This window comes from Brachyhypopomus gauderio, chromosome 2 (assembly GCF_052324685.1).
Source record: "Brachyhypopomus gauderio isolate BG-103 chromosome 2, BGAUD_0.2, whole genome shotgun sequence".
Lineage (NCBI taxonomy): Eukaryota > Metazoa > Chordata > Actinopteri > Gymnotiformes > Hypopomidae > Brachyhypopomus > Brachyhypopomus gauderio.
Genome location: NC_135212.1, coordinates 42,900,671 through 42,928,579, shown reverse-complemented (window position 1 = coordinate 42,928,579; position 27,909 = coordinate 42,900,671). Strand labels below are relative to the sequence as shown.

At 44.4% G+C, this 27,909-nt stretch overlaps 1 protein-coding gene and 1 long non-coding RNA gene across 3 annotated transcripts in view; one reads left to right on the top strand and one right to left on the bottom strand.

Annotated features, from left to right (window-relative positions):
- cacng2a (calcium channel, voltage-dependent, gamma subunit 2a) overlaps positions 1-3,944 on the top strand; it is a 70,511-nt gene extending 66,567 nt beyond the window's left edge. Inside the window, exons 4-5 of one of the 2 annotated variants that reach the window (XM_076996685.1) lie at positions 317-855; positions 1,054-3,944. In XM_076996685.1, the coding sequence (XP_076852800.1) occupies positions 317-855; positions 1,054-1,215 (701 nt within the window). In that variant the 3' untranslated portion in view covers positions 1,216-3,944. Of the gene's footprint in view, positions 1-316 lie in introns of both variants that reach the window. The other variant, XM_076996686.1, reaches the window with a different exon arrangement.
- On the bottom strand, positions 739-27,909 carry LOC143508173 (uncharacterized). The gene is made up of 3 exons (XR_013129219.1): positions 27,566-27,909; positions 27,035-27,099; positions 739-869 (listed from the first exon to the last, which is right to left on the bottom strand). It is a non-coding gene; the product is annotated as an uncharacterized LOC143508173 (long non-coding RNA).

Genomic DNA, 27,909 nt, shown 5'->3' with positions numbered 1-27,909 from the left:
AAACCTTTAAAAAATATATAATAAATTTAAATAATTGCTGAAATATATTCAAATATTGTCAGATGGGGCCTGCTTCAGTCTCAGGAAATGTTTGTAAGTGTCCTAAAGGAAGACGCTTGTGTAACATCTGGCTTAGACAAGCTTCCAACTCCTAAAGCTGTACAATCTGATTTATGATAATTTTCGTTTCTGGATACGGCCGAGTGTCACAGCAGTCAAAAGAACTCCAAAGGCTGGATCAGGCGTGAGAGAGTGGACGTGGAGGGCACTGGCCGACGCGCTGTGGACGACACTGACACCACTTCTCTGTCCGCAGGTCTCAGCAACATCATCGGCATGATCGTGTACATATCGGCGAACGCTGGGGACCCCACCAAGAGCGACTCCAAGAAGAACAGCTACTCCTACGGGTGGAGCTTCTACTTCGGCGCCCTGTCCTTCATCATGTCTGAGATGGTGGGCGTCCTGGCTGTGCACATGTTCATCGACCGGCACCGCATGCTCCGTGTGGGCGCGCGTGCTGCAGACTACCTGCAAGGCTCGGCCATCGCACGCATCCCTAGCTACCGTTACCGCTATCGCCACCGCTCCCGCTCATCCTCCCGGTCAACGGACCGCTCGCACTCGCAAGAGGGCTCCCCCGTGGGCCTGAAGGGTTTCGGGGCTCTACCCTCCACCGAGATCTCCATGTACACGCTCACCCGTGGCGGGGACACGCTGAAGGGGAACCAGGGAACGCCCACGGCCACCTACAACTCAGACAGGGACCACAACTTCCTGCAGGTCCACAACTGCGTCCAGAAGGAGCTGAAAGACTCGTCCCACACCAACACAGCCAACCGACGCACCACGCCTGTATGAGGAAATCCCTTTGGGAAAGGGGGAGGGAGGGAGAGAGAGGAAGAGAGAAAGAGAGAGAGAGAGAGCGTACAAAAGTAAACCAGATATTACAGAGAGAACAGAGCCCTAAAATTAAAATATCACCATCACATTTCAAGTTCCATGAGTTGTCATGAATAAAGAACTGAAATGATTTTGCTTTTCTTTTCAAAGGTTATTCCTCTATGCCTGATCTTTCTTGCCAGTTATCAAGAAAAGAGGTCAGGTGGAGAGGGTGGAGGCAGGTGGAGAGAGATGGAGAGAGATGTTCTTCAGGTGAATTATTCTAGATTATGGAGCGAGACAGTACCATCACCTATTCAGCATTCTGGTTGATAGGATAACTTGCATTATCTTTTCAGCCATCTTCCTGTCTCCAATGTTTTATTATTTACTTTTGCATTAAAGCTGTGAAACTTTGCAGGATGGAGTAGCCCAGTCTGCAAACTGTCCTATGTAACAAAAGTAATTAGTGGAATAATGAAGATTTTCCCAAAGAGCAAAATGAATAAATAAACAGATCTACATGAAGGACTTGCAGAACAAGCAGGCGTAGGGGTGAGGGTGTGCAGAACCAGCAGATGGAGGTGTTGGGTGATGAAGGACGGCACCAACCAAGCGGTTCCACTCCCAGAGCTTCTACCCTTAACCCAGTCTTCCTCTACATCCCTGATATCCCCTTAACCCAACCATCCTCTACATCCCTGATATCCCCTTAACCCAACCATCCTCTACATCCCTGATCTCCACTTAACCCAACCTTCCCCTACATCTCTGATCTCCACTTAACCCAACCTTCCCCTATATCTCTGATATCCCCTTAACCCAACCATCCCCTACATCTCTGATATCCCCTTAACCCAACCATCCCCTACATCTCTGATATCCCCTTAACCCAACCATCCCCTACATCCTTGATCTCCACTTAACCCAACCATCCCCTACATCTCTGATATCCCCTTAACCCAACCATCCCCTACATCTCTGATATCCCCTTAACCCAACCATCCCCTACATCTCTGATATCCCCTTAACCCAACCATCCCCTACATCCTTGATCTCCACTTAACCCAACCATCCCCTACATCTCTGATATCCCCTTAACCCAACCATCCCCTACATCTCTGATATCCCCTTAACCCAACCATCCCCTACATCTCTGATATCCCCTTAACCCAACCATCCCCTACATCTCTGATATCCCCTTAACCCAACCATCCCCTACATCCTTGATCTCCACTTAACCCAACCATCCCCTACATCTCTGATATCCCCTTAACCCAACCATCCCCTACATCTCTGATATCCCCTTAACCCAACCATCCCCTACATCCTTGATCTCCACTTAACCCAACCATCCCCTACATCTCTGATATCCCCTTAACCCAACCATCCCCTACATCTCTGATATCCCCTTAACCCAACCATCCCCTACATCCCTGATCTCCCCTTAACCCAACCTTCCTCTACATCTCTGATATCCCCTTAACCCAACCTTCCTCTACATCTCTGATATCCCCTTAACCCAACCAACCCCTACATCTCTGATATCCCCTTAACCCAACCTTCCCCTACATCTCTGATGCCCCCTTAACTCAGTCTTCCCCTACATCTGTGTTCACTCCCCCCCCCCCTCCTCACTTTCATTGTGGGAGTGTGGAATACCAAAGCCCTTCACTGCCACAGTGACTGCATGAAAGGGCAAGGGTCAGAGGTCATTGGAGGATTTCAGGAAAGACTGCCAAGATGGAACAAGAGTATGGAGAAAGAGGAACAGACGAGGATTCAGGACACTAATGATGAGGATTCAGGACACTGAAAATGAGGATTCAGGACACTAAAGACAAGGATTCAGGACACATACAGGAAAGCAAGCAAAAAATTATTATTCTAGGGAATACTACAGACATGAAGCTGAGAGACTCACCAATACAGAAATTAAAATGCATGCTATACATTTACAGAAAACCTGCTCATGAAACGTTTTAAAGGATAATTATAATGGGGAAAAGTTTAAATATTAATGTTTGTGTATTTCGGTTATGTTTTTTGCTAGTTTGTTTTGTTTTTATTTACCTCATTGTTAGTATGCTTTGATAACAAACCAAACAGGACACCTGCTTTTTAGATTGGGATTGGGATTGGGATTGGGATTGGGATTGGGATTTGGAGTCATTTCTTTGGATGTAAATGTTTGCATCGTCAGCTTCACCCAGCCTTAGTCATTTCATTATGTCTCTGGATTCATTTCAATGTGTCGATTCGGACGAACTAAAGCCTAAAGGTGCCAAATCAGAACGATCCTGAACTCAGACGCATCACGTTCCGATGAATAAACTTCAACCCCCAGGTGGGAGCGAAGCCTCTGCTTCTGTGTGTCCTTCTAACCAGAACTTCTGTCAGAGCGACACCACCGCTCATCTGAGACAGCTCCAGCCCTGCTCACCTCAGACACACACCAGCCTGTAGCCAAGGGCCACCGTGTCCATACACCAGAGGAGTATTTCCTCCATTCTACAGGGAAGCAGCTGTTTTGCCAGTAGTCTGTGCTGACTGTCTACATATGCTCAGAGGCACTGCATCTAGTATTAGCTCCAACATCACCTGAGTCACGTAATTAAGGACAGCTGGGTACCTGTCTCAGGGTGCTGTTAGCCATAGAACCTCTACACTCATTTATGTCCTTATTAGACACACAGAGGACAAGGAGCCGGTTATGTTTTTTAAAAGTTCTGTATCAATAAATGGTGGTATCATCATTCACTTAACATGCTATTACCCAGAGCCATAGCACTAGTTAAACTACTACTCAGTGTTAGTGTCTTACGTTGAAGATAGTGGATAGAACCCACTGAGCCTCAAACCCTCACTAATGGTGTTAACATTGATGACTTTGTGTGTGTGTGTGTGTGTGTGTGTGTGTGTGTGTGTGTGTGTGTGTGTGTGTGTGTGTGTGTGTGTGTGTGTGTGTGTGTGTGTGTGTGTGTGTTGCAATGCCCCAGGGAACAGCCTACACACATCTTTCAGGGTCTGTGTGATGAATGGGTAAAGGAGGAGAATGGGGAAATAAGGGAGACACAGTGGAGGGGAACATTCTTACCACCCAGAACACAGATTCACAATAAAAACAACAACAAATGTGTGTCTCTCTTTTCCTAATTGACTATACTGGACAATGTCTGCCCAATTTCTACCAAAATCAGGTGTAGGATTCCCTCTGAGCCAAGGGTTGACAAGGGGACAGGTTGCCCCCTGCCTTGCATAGTTCCATGGGCTGCACCACTTACATAATTAGGTGATTCTCATGATTGGATATGGGACACAAGCTCAGGTCTGTTACCTAAGCACAGCTTCACCTGTAGTGGTTAGAGAGACATTCAGCTTCACCTGTAGTGGTTAGAGAGACATTCAGCTTCACCTGTAGTGGTTAGAGAGACATTCAGCTTCACCTGCAGTGGTTAGAGAGACATTCAGCTTCACCTGTAGTGGTTCGAGAGACATTCAGCTTCACCTGTAGTGGTTAGAGAGACATTCAGCTTCACCTGTAGTGGTTAGAGAGACATTCAGCTTCACCTGTAGTGGTTAGAGAGATGTTCAGCTTCACTTGAAGTGGTTAGAGAGACGTTCAGCTTTAGCTGTAGTGATTACAGAGAGATTCAGCTTTAACTGTAGTGATTAGAAAGAAATTGAGCTTTGGCTATAATGGATAAAGTTTTTTGCAGTCACTAAGACCCGATTTTTGAGTCTGTAACATACCTGTAATTGTTTAATCAATTTTTGAAACGTAACACACAGCAGTCAAAGCCATACACACAACATGCAAAACATCTCATCTCATGAAAAATCAAACACTTCATTACAACTCTTGCCAAATTGTATTTTCGCATTCAGACTCCACACACAAATATCAGACAAACAACCTTTCCTATACAACTACACACTGATGGAACAAATGGAACACACTGCTACTGTGTGTGTTTTGATTGTTCAGTGTGTAGTGTGCTGTCTGTCATAGTATTCACATATACATGTATATTCACAAATATACAGTAGATTTATGCATATTCAGTACCTTTACACCATAAAGTAAAACATAATTACACAAAATAAAAATTAATGTTTTTTGCATGAACAGTTCTGTAATAGATAACAAAAGCCAAAAAAAATGTCTTGTAATTTCAAAATACAAAATTAGGCTCCATCCTTCGTCTCGTATCTGGATCTGGCTACAAGAGCTCATTGGCACCACAGCTGATGTCTGGCCACGCAGCAGGGGAAATACCTTCTGGACTGATGTATCCACCCTTTTCATGTTTTCAATGTCACCACAAACTTCCTCCATCACCTGGAGAAGCGGACATGCCATGGTGGGGTTGCCCAGCACCTCCATGCCGAAAAGTGCATGAGCAGCATCGTGGAAACATATGTTGTCCCACACAACAAATGATCTGGACCGTTCGGGTACATACTCCCCAGAGTATGTTTTGCTCTGTGTTGAGGAAGGTGATGTGGGCAGTGTTGTAGGAACTAAGAGTGACATGATGATGAACACCACTGTTCTGGCAAAGGCGGCACACATTATGATGTTGCCATCATGCCACCCAGGGACTCTAACAATGGAATTAAGTATCAGCCAGAGGACAGTTGTGCATACTTGTGCATAGCACAGTTGTTTCACACTGTCACTGGCCCAGTGCAGATATGCTCAGTGAATGGGTGTTGCTGAAGGTGACATTGTCAGTAATGATGGGCTCTTTCTGTTTTGGGGTGGATAGCTTTCTTTTCCCCCCATCCAGGGGTAGTCTAGCAGTTCAGCAACAACATGATGTGAGCATTTTACATATCATCATGAAATCAAATGTATATTGTAAATGACTGTAACTACTGATGTGGTACCACACTACAGTAGTACAGTGGTATACACAGTTCAGTTCTGTAAGTTTGATAGCATGCTATAGAGCAGGGGTAATCAATTAAATCTTTCCGCGGTCCATTTTTGGCAGATAGCTCAGACCTTAGGTCCGGGTCCGGTGGCGAACGAAAGTTGTTGAGCGGGGGGGGGGAACGTAACACTCAAATGGGTGGTGAACGTAACACTCGTCTGAAAATAAATTCTCCGGTTTAAAATATAGTCTCCCGTAAAAAATTTTCTGGCATTTGGGTCCGTATCCAGTTAATCAGGAATGTGATTGGGTCCGGACAGGGCGGCGTTCGGGTCCGGATCCGGACCGCGGTCCGCCATTTGGTGATACCTGCTATAGAGCATCGGTCTACTTATCTATTCACATCTCACAATGATGATGCCACAGTGTAGCAGCACAGATTAGTCTGGACACTTTGCCTCCAGAAATCTCAACTCAGCACACTCTCAGATCACCCACTGCACACACTCAGATCACCCTCTGCACACACTCAGATCACCCACTGCATATACTGAGATCACCCTCTGCACACACTCAGATCACCCTCTACACACACTCAGATCACCCTCTGCACACACTCATCTCTTTACCTCTCTATTCAGGAGCTGCTTCTACATGTAGACCCCGTGTCAGTGCCGCACGGACCAAGTTTGTCACTGGCACAGTGAATGAAGTCAGTGACCATGCTAACCTTGCACAGTGCAGGCAAGCAGGGCTTCATGGAGCCATCTTGCCTGTCCTCTACAGTTTTTTGCAATCGCTAAGACATAAACACTGGTACTTATAGCACAATTGTGGAAACTACTAACTCATGAAGCCAATCTATTGACCTGGTGCACTAAACCTTAAGCACATCCTCTGTCTTACACTCACTTAGCAATTCAAAAACACACTTTTAACAAAACATTAAACACTGTTACCTACATTAGACACAACATTCAAAACTGAAAACCATGTGTTTCTTTTGGAAAACTGCCACACCTACCTACACATACACACATACACACCTACCTACACATACACACCACACACCTACCCACACACCTACACATACACACCACACACCTACACACCTACACACATACACACCTACCTACACATACACACCACACACCTACCCACACACCTACACACCACACACCTACCTACACATACACACCTACACACCTACCTACACATACACACCTACACACCTACCACCACAACAATAGAGTGCAATACTGCACAAAGATGACAAGGAAGAGGACGAGGAAGAAGATGAACAACCATAATGGATGACATCAGGGCCCCTTTGGTTAACCATGTGGACAACCATGGGTTGAGTTTTCTGGACGCCAAGGGTCCAACCTCATCTGTACTGTTACACTGTAGCATCATGAGGACACGTCAAAATCATAATAGATATGTAGACCTTTCCTCTATAGCATACTACTGAACTCACAGAACTGAACTGTGTATACCACTGTACTACTACTAGTGTAGTACCATATCAGTAGTTACAGTAACTTAAATTAAAGTTTAATTTCCTGCCGATAAAATGTTCACATCATGTTTTTGCAGAACTGCTAGACTACCCCTTGCTGGGGTAAGAAGAGACCATCATCAACATGGTCAGAGCCATCAATAGCATACTTTTACAACAGCTTCAACAGCACATCATTACTGACATCTCTGACAGTGTGAATCAACTGCGCTATGAAAATGTGCAAGTATGCTCTGCAATCCTCTCACTGATGCTTTATTCCAGTGTCCTATGCCACATAATATTGACTACTTTATGCCTATTTCATACGGTCATACAGTACTGTAATGAACATCATAGGACACTGTGCCATGCTCAAGTACAAACCGGTTCACTGAACAACCATGATTTGTTGTGCTTCACCTCCACTATACTCTCTATTCCTCTGACCTTTTGAGTTCTTTTCAGCATGAAGGTGGTTGCCAACCTCCCCATCGCATATCCCTTCTCCAGGTGATGGAGGAGGATAGTGGTGACATTGATGGGGGTTCACGTCACTCCAGAAGGTGCTTCACCCCCTGTCTGGCCAGAGAAGACATCAGCTATCACGTCAATGAGATCTTGAAGCCAGAACCAAACATGAAGCAAGATGGAGCCTAATTTTGAATGTCGAAGTCAAATCCTTTTTTGGCTTTTGTTTTCCATGTGTTACAGTATATGCATCATGTGTTACAGTATGTAAAGCATGTGTTACAGTATGTAAAGCATGTGTTACAGTATATGCATCATGTGTTACAGTATGTAAAGCATGTGTTACAGTATATGCATCATGTGTTACAGTATGTAAAGCATGTGTTACAGTATATGCAGCATGTGTTACAGTATGTAAAGCATGTGTTACAGTTTATACAGCATGTGTTACAGTATGTAAAGCATGTGTTACAGTTTATACAGCATGTGTTACAGTTTATACAGCATGTGTTACAGTATATGCAGCATGTGTTACAGTATGTAAAGCATGTGTTACAGTTTATACAGCATGTGTTACAGTTTATACAGCATGTGCTGCAGAACTGTCCATGCAAAAACGAAAATAAACATTCCCCTTGTACTTGTGTTTTACTTTATGTTGTAAATGTACTGAATATGCATAAATAACCTGTATGATTGTGAATACGCATGTATATGTGAGCCCTATGACAGACGTTTAGAGGAGACTATGCTCTGAACATTCAAAAACACCCATTTGTTACATCAATGTGTAGTTGTCATACAGGAAATGCTGTTCAGCTGATATTTGTGTGTAGAGCTTGAATGCAAAAATACAATTTTGGAGTCTTGATCCAAGGGTTTTTTTTTTCCTAAAGTGTGAGATGTTTTGCCTGTTGTGTATGTGGTTTCAGAAATTGGCTCTTAGCAACTGCAAAAAAAAAAACTGTTACACGTGCTGAAATTTTACCCACTCTCCACATTGTGTACAAATGTTCTTACATGCCTTAGGGCAGTGCACTCTTTTGCAGATCTGTGCTGTTGCCTTACCAAAATCTCGCATCAGTTTCTAACTGAGGCCAGGACACACACAAGTTTGGATTTACTCCACATGAGGAATTATATAAGAAAAGAGCATTCTGCACCAATCAGCCATTTCATATGTCGTTTTGATGGACTTTAATTCTCAGACAGGTCTGGAGATGGTGAGGAGATCATCAATCAAGCAAACAAATGGTGCATCGTTTCACAATTGCTTCCTGCATGTGACTCCATTAGCTGTACGTGTGGCCTTAATTTACTTCTTTTGTGTGATTTCTAGCTGTCTCACTTTTGAGTTATCTCTAGCTGTCTCTCTTCTTCTATGTGAGTTATAGCTGTCTATCATTTTCAGTGATCTCTAGCTGTCTCTCTTCTTCTATGTGATTTCTAGCTGTCTCTCTTCTTCTATGATTTCTAGCTGTCTCTTTTCTTCTATGTGATTTCTAGCTGTCTGTCTTCTTCTGTGTAATTTCTAGCTGTCTCATTTTCTGTGATCTCCAACAGTCTCCCTTCTTCTATGCGATTTCTAGCTCTTTCTCTTCTTCTTTGTGATCTCTAGCTGTCTCTCTTCTTCTGTGATCTCTAGCTGTCTCTCTTCTTCTGTGATCTCTACCTGTCTCTCTTCTTCTGTATGATCTATAGCTGTGTCACTTCTGTGTGGTTTCTAGGTGTCTCTCTTCTTCTGTATGATCTATAGCTGTCTCTCTCTTCGATGGAATGATCTACTACCTTCCAATGTCTTCGTCCACCCGATTCCTCCTGCTGTCTCTTTCATCCTTCCATCCTCAACTCCTCTCTTATCTTATGTTCTTGTCCTAATACTGTCTGTCTTTCACTTATCGACATCTTCCTTTCACACGTCTCCTACTCTGGCCTTTTCCCTCTCTTGTGTCGTTTTGAGGATTAACCACCTTTCACCAGCCTCTTTTCTCTCACCCTCTCTCCCACCCCCCACCCCCCCTCTCTCTCTCTCTCTCTCTCTCTCTCTCTTTCTTTCTCATGCACTCTCTCTCACTCTGGGTAACTCTGAACACCAGAGATCAGTCTTATACTGACAGGCACTACAATACCCAGAATGCCTTGTGTATGTTATGGCCTTGTAAGTGAACATTACTTGTGCCTCAGTGTCTGCTTGTTATATATGGTGACAGAACGTGGTGGCTTAGAAGTCATATTTCATCTTTTATTGGTTTTATTTTTACCGGTGAAAAACATGTTTAGTCGTGTCCAGGTCTGTGGAGGAAGCAGATGTTATTCTTGGGCTGTTGACACTGAGCCAGTTAGTCAAAGAGGAATACGACAAAGTTGTCAAAGCATTTCCACAGCGTCGTGTTGAGAGCCCAGATCAATCATAGCTGTCGAGAAGAAGAGGAGAATGCTGGGAGATTTATCACAGCTGTGCATTTGTTACGCCAAAAGAGGAATAAATCAAGGATTGAACAGTAGTTGCAATCAGAGACCCCAGATAGTTAGAACTTCTTTGGGTTAGACCCTGATTTGACTCAGGACCAAGGTGAGACTGAATGAGCAGCACTCTGTACAGTAGGAACAGAAGCAGTATCCGCCGTGAATGCAGATGCTATCAGAGGCAGTGGTGATCAGACAGGCATCTCAGAATGAAGCGTATGAAAATAAACTGTCAACAAAAACAAACAGAACATCTATCTGTAAGACAGCGGTAGACGATGCGCTGGAGAGAAACGTGTGGAAAGACCGTCCAGGTAGAGATGCAGAGTGTTTGAAATGTCACAACAAAGGGTGCCTTGCAGCTGCACACCACACACTCAGAATGGACTGTGTGTGACAGGATGAGAGTGACACATGTGGAGGACTATGCTTTTCTTGGAGAAGTGCTGTCAGCTTCTGCTGGGTAGAGAAGAGAAGTCATTCCAGTGACTGGGACACCACTGATTCAACCTAGACGTGGAGTGATGGCAGTTCCAGAGAGAACTTGCAGCCACAAGAAATTTGGTCACCTGTAAAGAGCAACAAACGTGTCTTATGGGCAGGCCAATATGTAACAGGGTGTTTTCAGGGCTCGGCAAATGCACAAATTTATAGCCAAGGTGTTCGTGCTGTTATACCCTAGATGTTCATGTTGTAATACCCGAGATGTTCATGCAGTTATACCCGAGATGTTCGAGATGTTCACAGACTATACAGGATGGTGCGTAGGATAGTGGGTTTTTCCTAAACCAAATGGAAAAATTGTGCTTATGTGTGGAACTCACAAACTTGAATATGTGTGTTAAAAGAGAATGCAACATTCTTCCAGCATCAGATCAGCCTGTGTCCATGCTATCTAAAGCTTCTCACAAAGCTGGAGGCTAGGTCAACTTCCTGGCAGATCCCTGTTCACAGCTGAATCAACACCCCTCACCGCATTCAGAAGATATTTTTGGGAGAAACATCAGAGAGACATTGGGAGATTCTTTTCCATTTGTGCAGGGTCATGGGTATGCTAGATTCTCCCACCATATTTCATCAATGGCTTTCTACTGTACTTTCACTAAACCACTGAAGAAGATGCTTAGAGAAAAATGACCCATTTGTTTAGAGAATGACCTAGAAGCTCAACGAAGACCTAAGCTCACCTAAGGCTTGAGCTCAATACTCATTACAGAGAGAAACAGTAGTGGCCACAGATTGTGCTCCGGCAGGTATCTCGAATCAGGTTTGTAGATGGTTGAAATGTGATGCAGAGAACACGCCGGGCTGCAGGCCAGAGAAAGACAAGAAAACGTTTACTCAGTGTTGATTCTTTCTCCGAATACACTGAAGTTGGACGTCTCAGAGCTACATCCACTCTCAGCAATAAGAGACTTTTGCACATTATGGCATCCCTGAGGAGATCACATCTCACAGTGGACTTCCGTTAGAGTCCAAGACCTTCTAACAGTTCACAAGGGACTACAGTTTAATTCACACCAAAATCAGCCACTCTGCCCTATAAGAAAAGGCAGCGTCAGGTGTCAGAGTGTACTGTAGTGTTAAGAGAAAGACTACAAAGCATTGCTGGATTACAGCGCCACTCCAATAGAACTGGGTACTAAATACCCAGTAGGAAGTACAATACCCAGAATGCCTTGTACGCCGTGAACTTGAATGTGATGGGGCAGTTGAAGAAAAACGTAAGCAACAACAGCTACCTTGTGAGAAATCACTTGTGCCTCAGTGCTGAATAAGTGCTTATAGAGACCTCTCTGGAATTTTGAACCCCATCCACCTGTGTGTTGTCCTCACATTCCAGCTCCACCTTGTTGTCTTATTAAACCCTGTGTATTCAAATCCCTGTGTATATGAGTCACTGTGTTCACAAGCCCCTGTGTATGTATGTGGCAACACGGTGGCTTGGTGGTTAGCACGTTTGCCTCTCAGCACTGGGGTCTTGGGTTCAAGTCCCTATCTGAGTGGAGTTTCCATGTTCTCCCTGTGTTTGCGTGGGTTTCCTCCGGGATCTCCGGTTTCCTCCCACAGTCCAAAAACATGGAGGTTAGGTAAATTGACAGTCCCTGACAAATTCTCCCTGTGTGTGTGTGTGTGTGTGTCTCTCTCTCTTTGTTCAATAAAAAGCAGTTGTCTGAGTGTCTGTGCATGAATGTGTGTGTGCTTGTATGCCCAGTGGTGGATGGTGCTCTGCCACTAGGGTCTGTCCTCTCTCCCCTTCCTGCACCCCATTCAGTCCCCCAGGGGGCTGTGGATCGTGGTAGAGAGTACGCTGTGCGCAATTGGCTGCTGCTTCTCGCCGGTGTGTGTGTGATTGGTTGTCTGTAACTTGTACCTGTGTTAACAATTGTAAAGCGCCTTGGGTATCCTGAAAGGCACTATATAAATTGAACATTCATTCATTCATGTTCCTGTGTATACAGGAACACTGTATATGTAAGTCCCACTGTATACAACTCCCTGTGTATGTAAGTCACTATTTAAACAAATCTGCAGTTCTGAGGGGTTTCTTTCTTATCACGCTGTAAGTCTGCTTTGACTTATTTTTGACTCACTGTTTATGATTTCGGGTTTCCCCTCTGGTCTCATCTGCCTTGTCTCTCTAAGACAGTGGTTCCCAAAGTGGGGGGCGCGCCCCCTAGGTGGGGCGCGGAGCTATTGCAGGGGGGGCGCGGAGCTTGAAAGTAAAACGTGCACATGTGTCAAGGGATGCACCGATTCCGATATTAATATCTGAAAAAATTCTAGATCGGGTATCGGGGACAATGTGACCGATCCATAAAAACAGATCTATTCAGTCTAATTCTATGCTTGTATTGCTTGCTTTTCGGAGTTAGTTCAACCTAATACTCGCGCTGGTGGTATTCCACTTATTCCGTTGATTTGCTGGTTGACCAAAATAAACCTGGGCTCCAGCAATACTTCACTGTTCATACATGAACTGGTGAGTTGTCCAAAGCTCATTTAATGCGTTACTTACAGAAATAAAATAAAGAGCAGTGGTCTGACTCGGTCTACGACAGAAAGCTAAAAAAACAATATTCCATACGCGCGCTCAACTCGCTCCCTTAAAGAGACAGTACACATATTTCTGGCCGTTACATGCTTTGTGCTCTGCGTGATGTCTGCGCTTGCAAACTAGCCGCATATGTATTGCTGTTTCTCTTATTTCATCTCCTTATTTGTTTTAAATTATATTTAGAATTCTTGAACCATTTAAAAGGTTTCTTGCAGTTTATTTTTTCACGTTTGACCAAAGTTGTGAACCTATTGTTTTTGTAAGTTTCAGGTTCTTTGGTATTATTTATTTTACATTCAATGTTATATTCATAATTGCACTGACTGAACAAATGCAAGTTGTGTTGTTTTTACATGTTTTATGTGTGTTTAAGTGTGCTATACTGGTGCAGAGTTTTCAATAAACTTGTAATTCAGTATGTCTGTGTTTAAAAAAAAAATGCTTTAATTCGAATCAGCACAGTTTTACTCTATCAGATCGGTATCGGCAGAGGCGGTCTTTGCATAGAGGCATGGCTAGGCAACTGCCTTGGGCCCCTCCCACTGCAGCCCACTGTAGGGGCCCCCTGATTAGCTGACTTATTTTTCGCATATTAATGTTGATGGGCCCCCTACTTAATTTCGCCTTGAGCCCCCAAATTGCTAAGTCCGCCACTGGGTATCGGATCAGTATCGGCCGATACGAAGCCTCAGATATCTGAATCGGTATCAGAAGTGAAAAACGTGAATCGGTGCATCCCTAGTCAATATGAGGGGGGGGGGGGGGTGTAGGGGGGGCACAAAAATATTCTCATCTACTAAAGGGGGGCACGGCAGAAAAAGTTTAGGAACCACTGCTCTAAGACCACTACTGTGTGTTTAACTGCCAGGTTTATCCCAACTCTGTTTTAGCCTCTGTTTTAACCTCTGTTTTAAAGCCAAAAATGGAGCAGCCCCTCCATACATGATCACAATGGTCAAAGCCTGATCCAAATTGATATTGAATTTGGCTCGGTTTGAAACATCAGGCTGCATGACTGAAGATTCCAGGAGTTCCAAAGCAGTGTTCCACAGATTCACATAAGAGTTCTACAGTTCCACAGCAGAGTCCTACAGATTCACATAAGAGTTCTACAGTTCCACAGCAGAGTCCTACAGATTCACATAAGAGTTCCATAGCCTAGTTCCACAGTTTCACAGTTCCACAGCAGAGTTCCACAGTTTCACTGCAGAGTCTGTTGCAGTTTTCAATCACAAATCAAAGACTTATCCATTTGTGCAATATTTAAATGACCATTGATCCTGCACCCATGTTGAATAACTTAACCTCTAGCACGTTTTTTTTTCTGGTATTGTTTGTTATTGCACTTATTGTTGTCTGATATACAGCTTATGCTTATTTTACAATTCAATGTACCAGCATTGACTCCTGTATTTCAGCAGTATTCTAGTTAAATGTTATCTTGAACTCTAACCTACTGTACTGGCTAAGATACATTGAGTACATGAGTAGATGACAAAGCACTTTTGTTAGGCGCTTTTGATAAGAGCGTCTGCTAAATACGTCAAATGTAAATGTTAATGTAACACTGAGGCTACTTGGTGGGGATGGACACTCCTTCCAGGGGTCTCTGGAGTGGTGAGGATTAGGCCCAAGCTGTGAGATGGTCATAGTTATGGGTGATGTCAGGGGTATAGGTGATGTAAATGGGTATGGGTGATGTAAGTGGGTATGATGTGGTGTGAGGTCAGAGGTCGTGGGCGTAAGCAGTCACTGTGGCTAAAGTACACGGAGTGTTGCTCCGCTCCTCCCACCTCTTAGTGGCAGCCTGGCCCCTGTGACAGAACAGAAAAGAGTGACGCTCTCACACACACTCTCATTTATTCATGTCCCCTTCTCTCCACACCTCCCTGCCCACCTCTGCACTTCCTTCACTCACTTCCCTCCTTCCTCGGGGTGATGGTCCTCCCTCTGTGTCAATTTCTACACTTCTCTGTTTGACAAAATGTGTGGAATTAGCCTCTCGCTGTGGCCCAGTCAGCACCTTTATGGCTCACTCTCCACAGGCTGTCTCCCGGCACTGCTCCCTGCCTGGGGTCCCTGCCTGGGGTCCCTGCCTGTCAGCTCGCCTTTAGTTGTTGGACTGCTTCTCTCTCTCTCTCTCTCTCTCTCTCTCTCTCTCTCTCTCTCTCTCTCTCTCTCTCTCTCTCTCCCTCCCTCCCTCCCTCTCCCTCCCTCCCTCCCTCTCTCTCTTTCTTGACTTCACTTGCTCTCTCTCATTCTCTCTGCCTCTCTCTCCCTCTCACAGTGTCTCTCTCTCACTCTCTCTAGCTTTCTGCCTGCTCTTTCTCTCCTGCTTGATCAAACATGCATTGTGTTCCTCTCTGTTGCACTGTGAGATCAGAGAAAGAAGCTGTGTGTGTGCGTGCCTGTGTGTGTGTATGTATATGTGTGTATAGGTGTGTGTGTGTGTGTGTGTGTGTGTGTGTATGTGGTTTGTAGACAGAGCTGGAGAACAGGCTGTCCCCTTCTGGATGGGAATACCGCGGCCTCCATCCCTCAGCTGCTGTGTCTGCTCCCTGCATCTCTCTGGCTTATGTAACCTCACGTGGCACCAGGCCAACGTGGGCTGACCTTTCCCCCTCTGAGCCGCACTGCTAACACACCCAGACGTGGCACGGCCAGCGGGCCCGACCCGTCCGGGAGGGACCGCATCGCAGCACTGAGGTGAAGGATACTCTTTAAGAACATGACAAGTTGGACTTAGGATGTGTTCACTGCAGCGGCAACACCATGGCGACCATGTTAGCTGGGTAAACGTGCTGAGTCTAGGGTCCTTTTACAGAGCAAAAATTCCCTCTTTGTGTGTGTGTGTGTGTGTGTGTGTGTGTGTGTGTGTGTGTGTGTGTGTGTGCGTACGTGATCTGAAACTGTTATTCAGGTCATGAGCTCCAAGCTACACACAGAGTTGTGGGTAAGCTGGTCACTAACACACTGGAGAGGAAGTGAAGGCTACAGCAGCCACAGTGCAGGGTGGCTACAGCAGGCACAGTACAGGGTGGCTACAGCAGCCACAGTGCAGGGTGGCTACAGCAGGCACAGTACAGGGTGGCTACAGCAGGCACAGTACAGGGTGGCTACAGCAGCCACAGTGCAGGGTGGCTACAGCAGGCACAGTACAGGGTGGCTCCAGCAGGCACAATGCAGGGTGGCTACAGCAGCCACAGTGCAGGCTGGCTACAGCAGCCACAGTACAGGCTGGCTACAGCAGCCACAGTGCAGGCTGGCTACAGCAGCCACAGTGCAGGCTGGCTACAGCAGCCACAGTACAGGCTGGCTACAGCAGCCACAGTGCAGGCTGGCTACAGCAGCCACAGTGCAGGGTGGCTACAGCAGCCACAGTACAGGGTGGCTCCAGCAGGCACAATGCAGGGTGGCTACAGCAGCCACAGTGCAGGGTGGCTACAGCAGGCACAGTGCAGGGTGCCGGTCACTTCACTCTGGCGCTCTGGATGTAGAGCTGCTCCACCCCATAGACACAGCTCTGCCTGCTCGAGGTTTGAATGTAGAAGTAAAATCTGCTCAACACTGCTTCTTGAGGTAGGTACTCTCTCATACAGAGAGAGAGAGAGAGAGAGAGAGAGAGAGAGAGAGAGAGAGAGAGAGAGAGAGAGAGAGAGAGAGAGAGAGAGAGAGATAAACCCTCTTTGAAAGTGCTACATATAAAATTAATTTAGTAATTTATCTTCTGCCTCAGTTCCACTGAGTTCCCTCTTGTTGTGAATAATATTTTGCAAGGTGCTGGCAGCCTTTCCAACAACATTCCAAAATACATAATCAGCATCTTTACCAGAAGGAATCGGACACCCTGGGACATCCAGACATCCAGACACCCAGGGACATCCAGACACCCTGGGACACCCAGACACCCTGGGACATACATGTTCTCTGAATGAAGGCTCGGGTTCAAACCTGCTAATGAGCACAGCTAATCTACAGCTAAAGTGCACACACTGTTTACTAATAAAAACAATTCTCTGCCTTTTTCTGTTTCGTAGGCCCATGTGCATTTCAGAAAATATTAAGCACTGGTACAATTAAAGTTAAAGATTAAAGTTTTAAAGACCATCAAAATCCACACCACTCTAAAACGAAAAAAGACATTCATACTTCCCACGTGATATCTCAGGAGTGTTCAGACTTCTTTCATTGTTCTGTGCTTTTGTCTTATTTTATCTATTGCAAGTGTTTCTTTAATCTCATAGATGTAATGTTCAAAATATTTAAGAGAAAAAAATAGCTTTCTTATTAAAAGTCAGCAGTATGGACATTCAGATGGGGGAAGGACTCCCACACCTCCCTACTGCATTTGGGAAATCGACCCGTTTTCGACGTCTGAGGATTTACCTTTACCCCCTGTCCATTGTTAATTGGTTACCAGTACACTTTGTCTTTTCTCTGCACGGCGATTCTACTCATCATGCCCCCTAGTGGTAAAGAAAAGAAGAGCGCTTTCCTCACCACACTTGGGTGATGCTTTAAGAAAGCGGTGTCCATGGGAACAAGTACAGAATACTGATTGTACAGTGCAACACTAGGGCTGCTGTCAAGCAGAACCCAGCTAAATTCTTCATGTCTCCAGTGATATTTGTACATATAGAATAAAACGCGTTCAACACAGCTTTAGACACTGTTTAAGATACATAGGGACCTCTAAAGCATTAACATTTTATTAGACCATAATTATTTAACACACACTCTGGTCCTGTTCTCACATTGCATGGTCCTCGAATACCACCATGAGGTTTCTGGAAAGTTTAAGAAACAAGCATTGAGAACACAGAAGTGTGGGACAGGAGAGGTGACTGCGGGACAGGAGAGGTGAGTGCGGGACAGGAGAGGTGAGGAGAGGTGAGGAGTGAAGTGTGGAGTCGGGGCCTGCTGGCCTGTCAGAACTCCTTACGTAAGCAAGCGTGCTGGAAAGAAGGCCAATGCCCTCAGTGAATCACCCTTCAGCTACTGGGACACACTAAACCACAAGGGGACTGAGCAAGCCTTTCAGTGGATGCTGAAGCTGAACACCTCCTAACCACAGCCTCCTAACCACAGCCTCCTAACCACAGCCTCCTAACCACAGCCTTCTAACCACAGCCTCCTAACCACAGCCTCCTAACCACAGCCTCCTAACCACAGCCTTCTAACCACAGCCTCCTAACCACAGGCTAAATCTTTTTCACAGGTTTGGTTCATTGATTTTGGTTCAGACTTCAACGCAGTGCAGGTTGATGTCTTCTTACATGGACCTTTAAAACACAGATTTCCTCACAGGTCTCTCTCAGCGAGTAATAATAAATAGGACATATTCCATTGAGGCAGGATGCTTTTCATTCTGTCTATACAAATGAGATGACAATCAATACCAGTAAGGAAACACTGGTTAAACAGAGAGATAACAGGATTCTTACTGGACTCCTTTTACTGGGATTTCAGTACGTGGGATGAAGCCAGTATGGACTATAAAGCAACAGTTGAAACATGGTGTAACATGAGCACACTGGAGAGAAATAGATCAGAAACAATGATGTCTATCACGCACCGAAAGTTGGGCGAGAAAATTTTGTGACGATACACAAGAGTGTGGTGGGAAGCATCTTAACGTTTTAACTGCATTGCATGGTTTGGAAGCCTACATGTAACATATAAGATGTCGCTCTCCAGTATAGTCAGCCTGGGAAAGTGATTGGTAAAGCACAGGAACAGCCTGGTGATGTAATTGATAGTGAGGGGCCTCAGAAGGTACAGGCTACAAGGAAAGCCGGCATGTACTCTCTCTATGTAGAGCATGAGACGCTTCCATCTGGCAGACAATTTAACATCTCAAGAGCTTCCGTGAATATTTATGAATGATCTTTTGTTCCACAAGCTGTTTTAGCTTTTAATAGTTTAAAGTAGCCTCTTTCGACTACAGTGAAGGATAGCGAAGATTACATATTGATTCTCAATTATCTTACAGCACTATAGGTTCTCCTATACCAATGGACAGAGAATCAAACAAATTCCAGGCAATGACAGGTTAATGACATGGGATGGAGCCTGTTCGGATGTAGGGGTGTGGCCTGATAGGACGTAGGGGTGGAACCTGTTAGGACATAGGGGTGGAGCCTGATAGGACGTAGGGGTGGGACCTGTTAGGACATAGGGGTGGGGTCTGATCGGGTGTGGGGGCGGGGTCTGTTAAGACGGTAATGAACGTTGGTGTAAAACAGCTGTGGTTAGGGAACTGTACTGTACTGTACTGAAGTGCTGATTTTGCCTTTAAGACCATTTTATTCACCAAGGGAATTCCATCATTTGTGTTTTGTTTTTGTTTTAGTTTAGTTTATATCTTACAGAAAATGCTAATTGAGTGATTGGCTGAATTAGTTTCATTCTGAAGAACAGGCTCTCATTCCTATTTTCCCAAAGATGTTCCAGCATTCGTTTACTGTGATTTTAATAAAGATGATTTGCAGTTATGTTACATGTCCTTCCTGGTTTGATACCCTGTAAGAATCTGTTTTGCATATGCCTAAGTATACACCAGTTATTAGGAGGTTTGAAAATATTTATTGAAAATTGTTCAGACGACCACTCAGCGGAGTTCCAAAGAACAAGTTTGAAGTTTAGTAGGTCAGATGCGAGTGCCTGAACAAGCAGAATGGGAATATTTCTTCATATTTCATCATACATTATAACATCAATCACTATCCATCCAAATAGCAAATCAGAGGTAAAGAAACTGCATGTCATCCAGGGCCGGCGCTAGGGGGGGGCAGAGGGGGGCATTGCCCCCCCAAATTGTGTCTTTGCCCCCCCAAGCACAATGCAAGCAACGGCTTTTTTAATTATCTCTAAACCAATCACAAAAATGCATTTTGCTTTACAGCGTGAAGATATTTCCTTGCTTATTCCTGATTGGCTCTTTGAGTCATATAAAAATCGGCAGACTGCCCCAAACGGTTCAGTTCGGCAGTATATGTTCTGTTAGTGTGAGTGAAAGACAGGTATACTGGTAAACACTCTTCTGAGTTTAAACTGACTTCCACATGGTAATATTTGCTTAACTGTGGTTTTTCGTTGCTTTAATGTTACTCACCTCTTACATAGGTGTTGCTTAAATTATTTTATTAGCCGTTAGCGGTTAGGGTAACTTGGTTCTCCTAAACCTGCGCAAGCGGCGGAAGCGTTTAAATGCTTGCCGCGCAGTGTTGTCCGAAACGATATGTGGTAATAAAAAACAGGAGAATGAACATTTACCTGACGAATTTTAATGTTGCTTTTTCAGATTTGAAAAGTGCTGGAATTTAGGCTAAAGTACTTGAAAATGTTGAAATTGTAACTACTTCGTTTCACAACAAATATCTGTCTGACTGAACAGTTCTCTTGTCTTAGGTTAACAAATACGAGCCTCTTGTAATTCCAGGACGAAACATGAGAGAACGTGAAGACGTTAAGATTGGGCGTTTTGAAAGTGTGATTAAAAAAGCGAATTATTTTGAGTATATGTATAAATATTTAACTTAATTAAGTTTAACGTGCTGAGAAATATTGAACTGGACCTTTAAAGTGATGTACAAGTGCTTTAATTCCACCTTGTATAGGTGTATGAACCCGGCAAACATGACATTGTTCATTGCGCTGAGGCGCGGCGCGCGCGAAGTTACAAAATTCGAGAGGTGCACGACAGCGCGCGAGGCTGCTCTTTCCCCCGTTCATGGTTTAAACCACATATGTCAAAGTCAAGGCCCGCGAGCCAGATCCGGCCCGCGAATTGATTATCTATGGCCCCCTGGATGATATTGAACTACTATTAGAACCGGCCCGCAGGCCACAGCCGCCCGATGGTGTTTTGTACGCACAAACACTACATTCCCCACAATGCAACGGTAGCCTGCGAAGTCACTGCAGCGCGAAGCGTCGCGAGGGTCCGCGCGGCGAAAATGACGTAATCGCAGTGGCTCCGCCAGCGCAATGAACAAAAGTCATGTCTGCAGGGTTCATACACCTTTATAAGGTGGAATTCAAGCACTTGTACGTCACTTTAAAGGTCCATTTCAATATTTTCCAGCACGTTAAACTTAAATATGTTAAATATTTATACATATACTCGAAATGATTCGAAATAATTCGCTTTTTATTCACATTATTTAATGGTTGTTTATTTTCCCCAATCTTAACGTCTTCACGTTCTCTCATGTTTCGTCCTGGAATTACAAGAGGCTCGTATTTGTTAACGTAATACAAGAGAACGGTTCATTCAGACAGCTATTTGTTGTGAAACGAAGTAGTTACAATTTAAAACATTTTCAAGTACTTTAGCCTAAGCTGCAACACAAAGCAACATTAAAATTCGGAGTCGCGCACTATGGTCACTCGCGAAAGTATAAACCTAAATCAGCAGTCAGAGCAGACATCAACGTTCAGCTATCCCCCTTCTCAAAAATGACTAAACGTAAGGTGGACACTGAGAACGGGTTTCAAGCCAGGTGGGAGGCAGAGTACATGTTCACGGAGGTAAAAGGTAAACCTGTGTGTCTTCATGTGATTTTTCTTTGAAGGAAGTTTGCCTGTTGAAAAATGTTTTCACTTGAAATTACTGACAGATCCATAAGAAAATAGTGCTTTATTCATTTAAACATTAAATAATATACACTGTGTTAGGTCTTGGTTCAATAGGCTATGTGCAATCATTTCAATATGTTTTAATAAACATTGAACCAGTCCGGCCCTCGGCTTGTAGCAAATTTGGTTTTTTGGCCCTCTGTGTTTTTGACTTTGACATCCCTGGTTTAAACGATTCCTCGCCATCACAGCCAGTATTGTTATACTGTGCATAAATACCGCATTGTACCAGTACGTTTCATAACATCAATAAAAACTTCAATACTTTACCAGATTTTTTACCATTAAAGTGCAGTAGATAGATTTCTTATTTTATGTACTTTCATATTTTTTTCTTTTTCAAAATAGAAATGTGACGAATACTCCCTTTTATAACAGAATTTGTATTCTTTTGTTTTCTTTATATTTTAATTTCCAAGTAATATAAATATTCTCACTCATTCCTATTTCCATGTTTGAATATTCTCAGTCTGTGTATAGGTACATTTGTCAGCCTTTCAAGAAATAGAGTTGTTCTATTAGTAATGGCAGTATTGAAATGAAATACAATTAGATAATCTTTGTTCTCCATTTACATAATCAACATGTATTTTTTAATCATTGTGTTTTAAGTTCGAAAATGTGCATTTTTATTTCTTTACCTAATACATCACTTTAAGCCAGTATCAATAGTCATCATTCAAGCCTTGAATATATTTCTGGCTTCATAAACATGACTATCAACATGCCCCCTCATTATGTTTTACTGCCCCCCCAAGCAAAGCAGTCCAGAACCGGGGCTGATGTCATCGTACAGAAGTGTTTTATACAGGTTCTGAGAGGAGAAGCAGATTCATGGAGGGTGTGAACAGGTTGTGAAGAAACCCAAACGACTGAACAAAAACATGGTGGAGCAGAGATTTGAGCAGGACAAACTGCTTGTTCAGCTCGGTGGGGGATTGAAAGTTTGTTTGCCAGTAATAAACTGCTTGGATCCCAGAAAACCACAAGTAAAAATGAGAAGTATGAACATTCAGTAGTACTAGATGAATCAGTCATTACTATGTAAGGTTCAAGAAACGGGGACCTTTTGGTCAAATGACATATTTGAAGCTCACTAGGAAGCTGCACTGTTATTAAGTGTGCGGCAGTTATAGATACACTGTACAGATACACAATACAGTTATTGTGTCAGTCTTCTCTCTGTGCTGAAAGTTCATTTGTTATGGGAAATGTTTACTGTTAAATTTCTATTGTTGATTACCTTGACTCCCTTGATCATGAGAGAACATGAAAGGATTGTGAGAACCTACCTCTCTACCTCTTGTGAAAACCTGTCTCTGGTGAACTAGACCCTGTTCAGTTTGCTCACCGATCAGGTAGAAGTGTAGACCCGTGTCCTTGTGCCACACCTGATAGTGCCACAGTTTCGCTCTGTCCAACTTCCATACGTCAGGGTTAGAGCAAAAACCTGAAACCATCTCAAGGGCCTCAAGGAGGTGGTAGAGAAATATTGTTTCAAATGGTTTTTATCAAATGAGCATTTGATACAAAGAAGACGATTTGGATGAGGACTCTGTAGTGGTTGGTATATAAAGTGAGGAGTACGAGAGGAAGAACAGCCTTAGGGAGAACCAGTATGTGTAAATCAGACTCTCCCTTTAGCCCTACTCACTGCGGTCCACACGTTAAACTCTTCTGGTGAAAAGCGTATAATTCTCAGCACTTTTTATGCGTTTTACTGATTGTCATTTTCTTTGATACATTTTACTCACTTGGTCAGAAAGCATTTGCACCAGATTGTAAAAATGCACTGTGAATACCCCCTGTGAATACCCCCTGGTCTATGTGCTCTCCCTGATAGACTCAGAAACCTCAGTTCACTGCACAACCCCACACATGGTGCACAGTAGCGTGGCGTGGCTTCCCTCTGGATCTGCTTTGTGTCATATTGTATTTAAATGAAGATGTCAAATACAAATGTACACTGTGGTGACCAATAAGGCTAATAGAAACTGAACTACTCTCCCCTCTCTCTCCTCCCCTCCCCTTCTCTCTCCTCCCCTCCCCCTCTCTCTCCTCCCCTCCCCTTCTCTCTCCTCCCCTCCCCTCTCTCTCCTCCCCTCCCCTCTCTCTCCTCCCCTCCCCTCCCCTTCTCTCTCCTCCCCTCCCCTCTCTCTCCTCCCCTCCCCTTCTCTCTCCTCCCCTCCCCCTCTCTCTCCTCCCCTCCCCCTCTCACTCCTCCCCTCTCCTCTCTCACTCCTCCCCTCCCTTCTCACTCCCTCACTAGTGTCAGGGGAGGTGTTTTATGTTAATATAATGCAAAAGATAAAATGATAAGAAGGAGGTAAAGGATGAGAAGAGTCCAGGGATTCATCTCATCAAGAATGTGAATAAAAGAGAGTTGATATCGCGGATGCATATGCAGTTATAGAATATGTTTAACATGCAAATGTGTGCAAGTTATTCCTGCACTATAAAGTATGCATAGTTCTTACAGTAGACTGTAGTTCACAGTATAATTCACAGTGGGGTAGTCAACATAGTTATGTAATTGTCCTGTTGGGCCAATATATAATATTAATGAAGTTAAATACAAAGCTATATAATAAAAGTTCAGTGCATATTTAAACAATGACAGCAAAGAGAGGGAGAGAGAGAGAGAGAGAGAGAGAGAGAGAGAGAGAGAGAGAGAGAGTGTGTATGTGTGTGTGTGTGTGTGTGCTAACTGTCATCTGAATTGTGCTGGTGTGAGCTGTTTCACAGCGTGAGGATAGAAACTGTTCTTTAGTCAGGTGGAACAGACTCTGATGCTCCTGTAATGACTGCCAGATGGTAAAGGGTGATCCAGGCCATGGTTTGGGCGTGTGGGGTCAGAGGTGACGCTGCAGGCTTCCATCAAGCTTGGAACTGTACTTGGTGCTGCGTGTGGGTGTCAGTGCAGCGCTGACATTCAGCACCCCCTAGTGGTCAAGAGCAGTGGAACTGCCATACTAGGTAGTGATGCAGTTCATCGGTACTTCCCGGGATGTGGGCTTGGACTTACTGTCTTCAGCCTCTTTAGGAAGTGTAGACATTGTTGAGACATTTTTTATAAGTGATATATTTGCTGTCCAAGAGAGGTCTCTGAGGAATTTGAACCTGGTCATTCTCAATGGTGATTGCCAACCCTAGGTATTCTTTGAATTCCTGCACGAAGAGCTCAGAAACTGCCAGTATATGCATCTATGTATCCATACATGTATATACATACGGATATACACATAGATATAGTGATTCGGTTTGAGACTGAAATTGAAGTTTGCTATACCACAATAGGACAAGTTAAAAGGATTTGATTGGATCATGAAAACATGTCATGATATTATTGGTTAATGCAATTTTCCTGCAGCCACGGTTTTGGTAATGTAACCTATAATCAGAAGGGATTTTAGAGGTGGGAGAAGTCACTGCATTTTTTTTTTAGATTTTAGAAAAGAGAAAGAGAATTTTGTCTTTTAAACTATGATGATGAATCATTCAACATATTATCAGCATCATTAATGAAAGTAAATAAGAGATCCATTTTAATAATTCCTTTAAGGAAGGACACAGTAGGCGTGAGGTCAAGGACGCAGGGCTGACAGCACTGTACTTCCTGCTTCCAGCCACAGGGAAGCAGTGGTGTGATCTCAGCAAGGGAGCCACAGGACGGAGCTGTAGTGAGCGGCCCAGCCCTAGATGTTTTGTAGGGCAGCGTGTGAACGAGGGTGTGCCTGAGGAGGAGTCACAGCAGTGCGGAGCAGAAGACGCCCGTCTGGGTCTCCCTGCTCTCGGGAAGGCTCTGACTCTTCTAACATTGCACGGTGGGAACCCGCAGCGTCTGCACGGATGGGAGATGTAACGCACTCCAGGTTTAACTCGCAATCCGGGTTTCATTTCTTTGGTCTCTTTCTCCAAAGAGATGTCAGAGAGGTGGTACTCTGCAGGACATCGGTGATGGAGTGAGACACAAAGAGAAGACGAGTTGCATATCGTGTTTAGCAGGGGTAAGAAAGTGTCCTCGATAAATCTTTTGGGTAATGCATGGGTGGTTGTTACCCAGAATGCAGTATGTTGATCGTGTGTGACGAGAGCAAGAAAGGGCCTAAATGGTGTTTGTGAAGCAGGTGCAATACTATATTACAGCATTACGTACAGAAAAGAGGAGAGGCACTTCTGCAGAGCAGCAGAGAGGACAAAGGGCCTTAATTAGGCCAGCTCCACCCACTGGGTCAGGCCATAAACACGAGACTACACTCATCCCCAACACTCTGAGCTCCTGGCTCAGTCCACGAGGACACCAACACGAACGCCCTCTCTCCCTCCACAAAAAGCAAACCACAGTAACCTCCACTCTGGCCAGTGCAACCGTTCTGCTAATTATGCAGAGTCCCATGTGGGACTGCGGACAGGTGAGTAAACGATACAGCGTTTATAAAAATACAGGGCAGCCCCAGAACAAATGCCGTGCTGCTGTAGAATAAGGGTCATGGAAAGGTCATATGTGGTACCAGCTGTTTGAGCCCAAACAGTGCAGTTTTGGCTCAAGCTAATAGTCTTCAGAAGTTGGCAGCAACATCAACCCTTCACTGGAACTAAAGAACCCTAGCTCTAAAAGCCAGCAGCGCACCATCACCTCTGCTCCACCAAACTTCACGGGTGGCACTTGGTAAACCAAACCCAGATGCATCCATCAGTATGATTCACTACTGGGGAAGGCACAGGTTTCCACTGAGACGTGCAGTGCTGTTATGCTTTACAACACTCCAGCAGATTCTTGGCATAGTGACCTTAGGCTTGTGTGCAGCTACTCGGGCGTGGAAATCCATTCCCAAAGCTTTTGAAGCAACTCAAAGGTTGCAGTTTAAAGCCCCCGGTGTGTGATGTAACAGGACAGCAGATGTTTATATGCTACACGCCTGCTCTGCGAGCTTGTGTGGGCCGCCACATCGTGGCCGTTTCTTCTGTACACTCAACATCGCTTAGTTGACCAGTGCAAAACTAGCAGAGCAGTGACACAGTGACAGTGTTGGTATTCTATGCCAGCGCCAATGTTTACAGTGCTCTTCCTGTCCTGTGCCCAAACACTCCTGCAATGTCTGTACACTCAAGTTTGGGACAGAATGTCTCACTCACCAGCTCCCCTGCTTTGCTTGTGGGATTAGTCCAGGGGTGGGCCATTAATTCTCCCAAGGGATCACCTGAAAAATTGGAACGGTTTTACAGGGCCAGACTAATGTACTTAACTAAGTCCTGCACAATAGCCTACATAGTGTATACAGTATATATAGTTATAATATCCCTACTAAAACGTAAATGAAACATTTAAATTATACAATGAAAATATGGAGGACAGAACAATTATTTAATGAACTTGTGAGCAATTTTGCAGTGTTTAAAAAAACTAGTATCACATCGATCTCAAGCTCCGCCGTCAGGTCTGTTTTTCGTTACCGCACGTATAAAGCTCAGTAACTCGGCTGTATCACGGACATCAGCTCTCGACCAGAGCCAAGGGGGGAAATGTTAAAATTATCCACTTTGTTTTGCAGCTGATGCTACAATGTTCCCTCGACCCGTCTCGGTTCGGTTCGCGTGGAGAGGGACACATTTGCAAACGCTTTGGTCAGGACAAATTAGCGCCGCGGAGTCCTTTGACAAACTCACCAGAGAATGGCGGACCGTTTCTTGCAGTTTTGTGGGATATTACAAAGTTGGTCCTGACTGCTACATCTCTGGATGAGTGGAGCCCATTCCCGTCCAGTTCTATGTCAGTCTGGTTCTGGTTCTCAGCGTGTTAACTCTCGTAATGGCGACTCAAACTGTAATCCTTCAAAACTTCTGTTCTCCTCAAACCAAGCACACGACTTTACCCTTAACGTCAGTAAATAAATATTTAGATGTCCTATGCCTTGTTCGAAATGGCAATGTAGTATCTTTTTTAACGTTAGCTGACATAATTAAGGACTAAACGCTGACTTCCTGACAGCTGTCCAACATGCTCCGACACA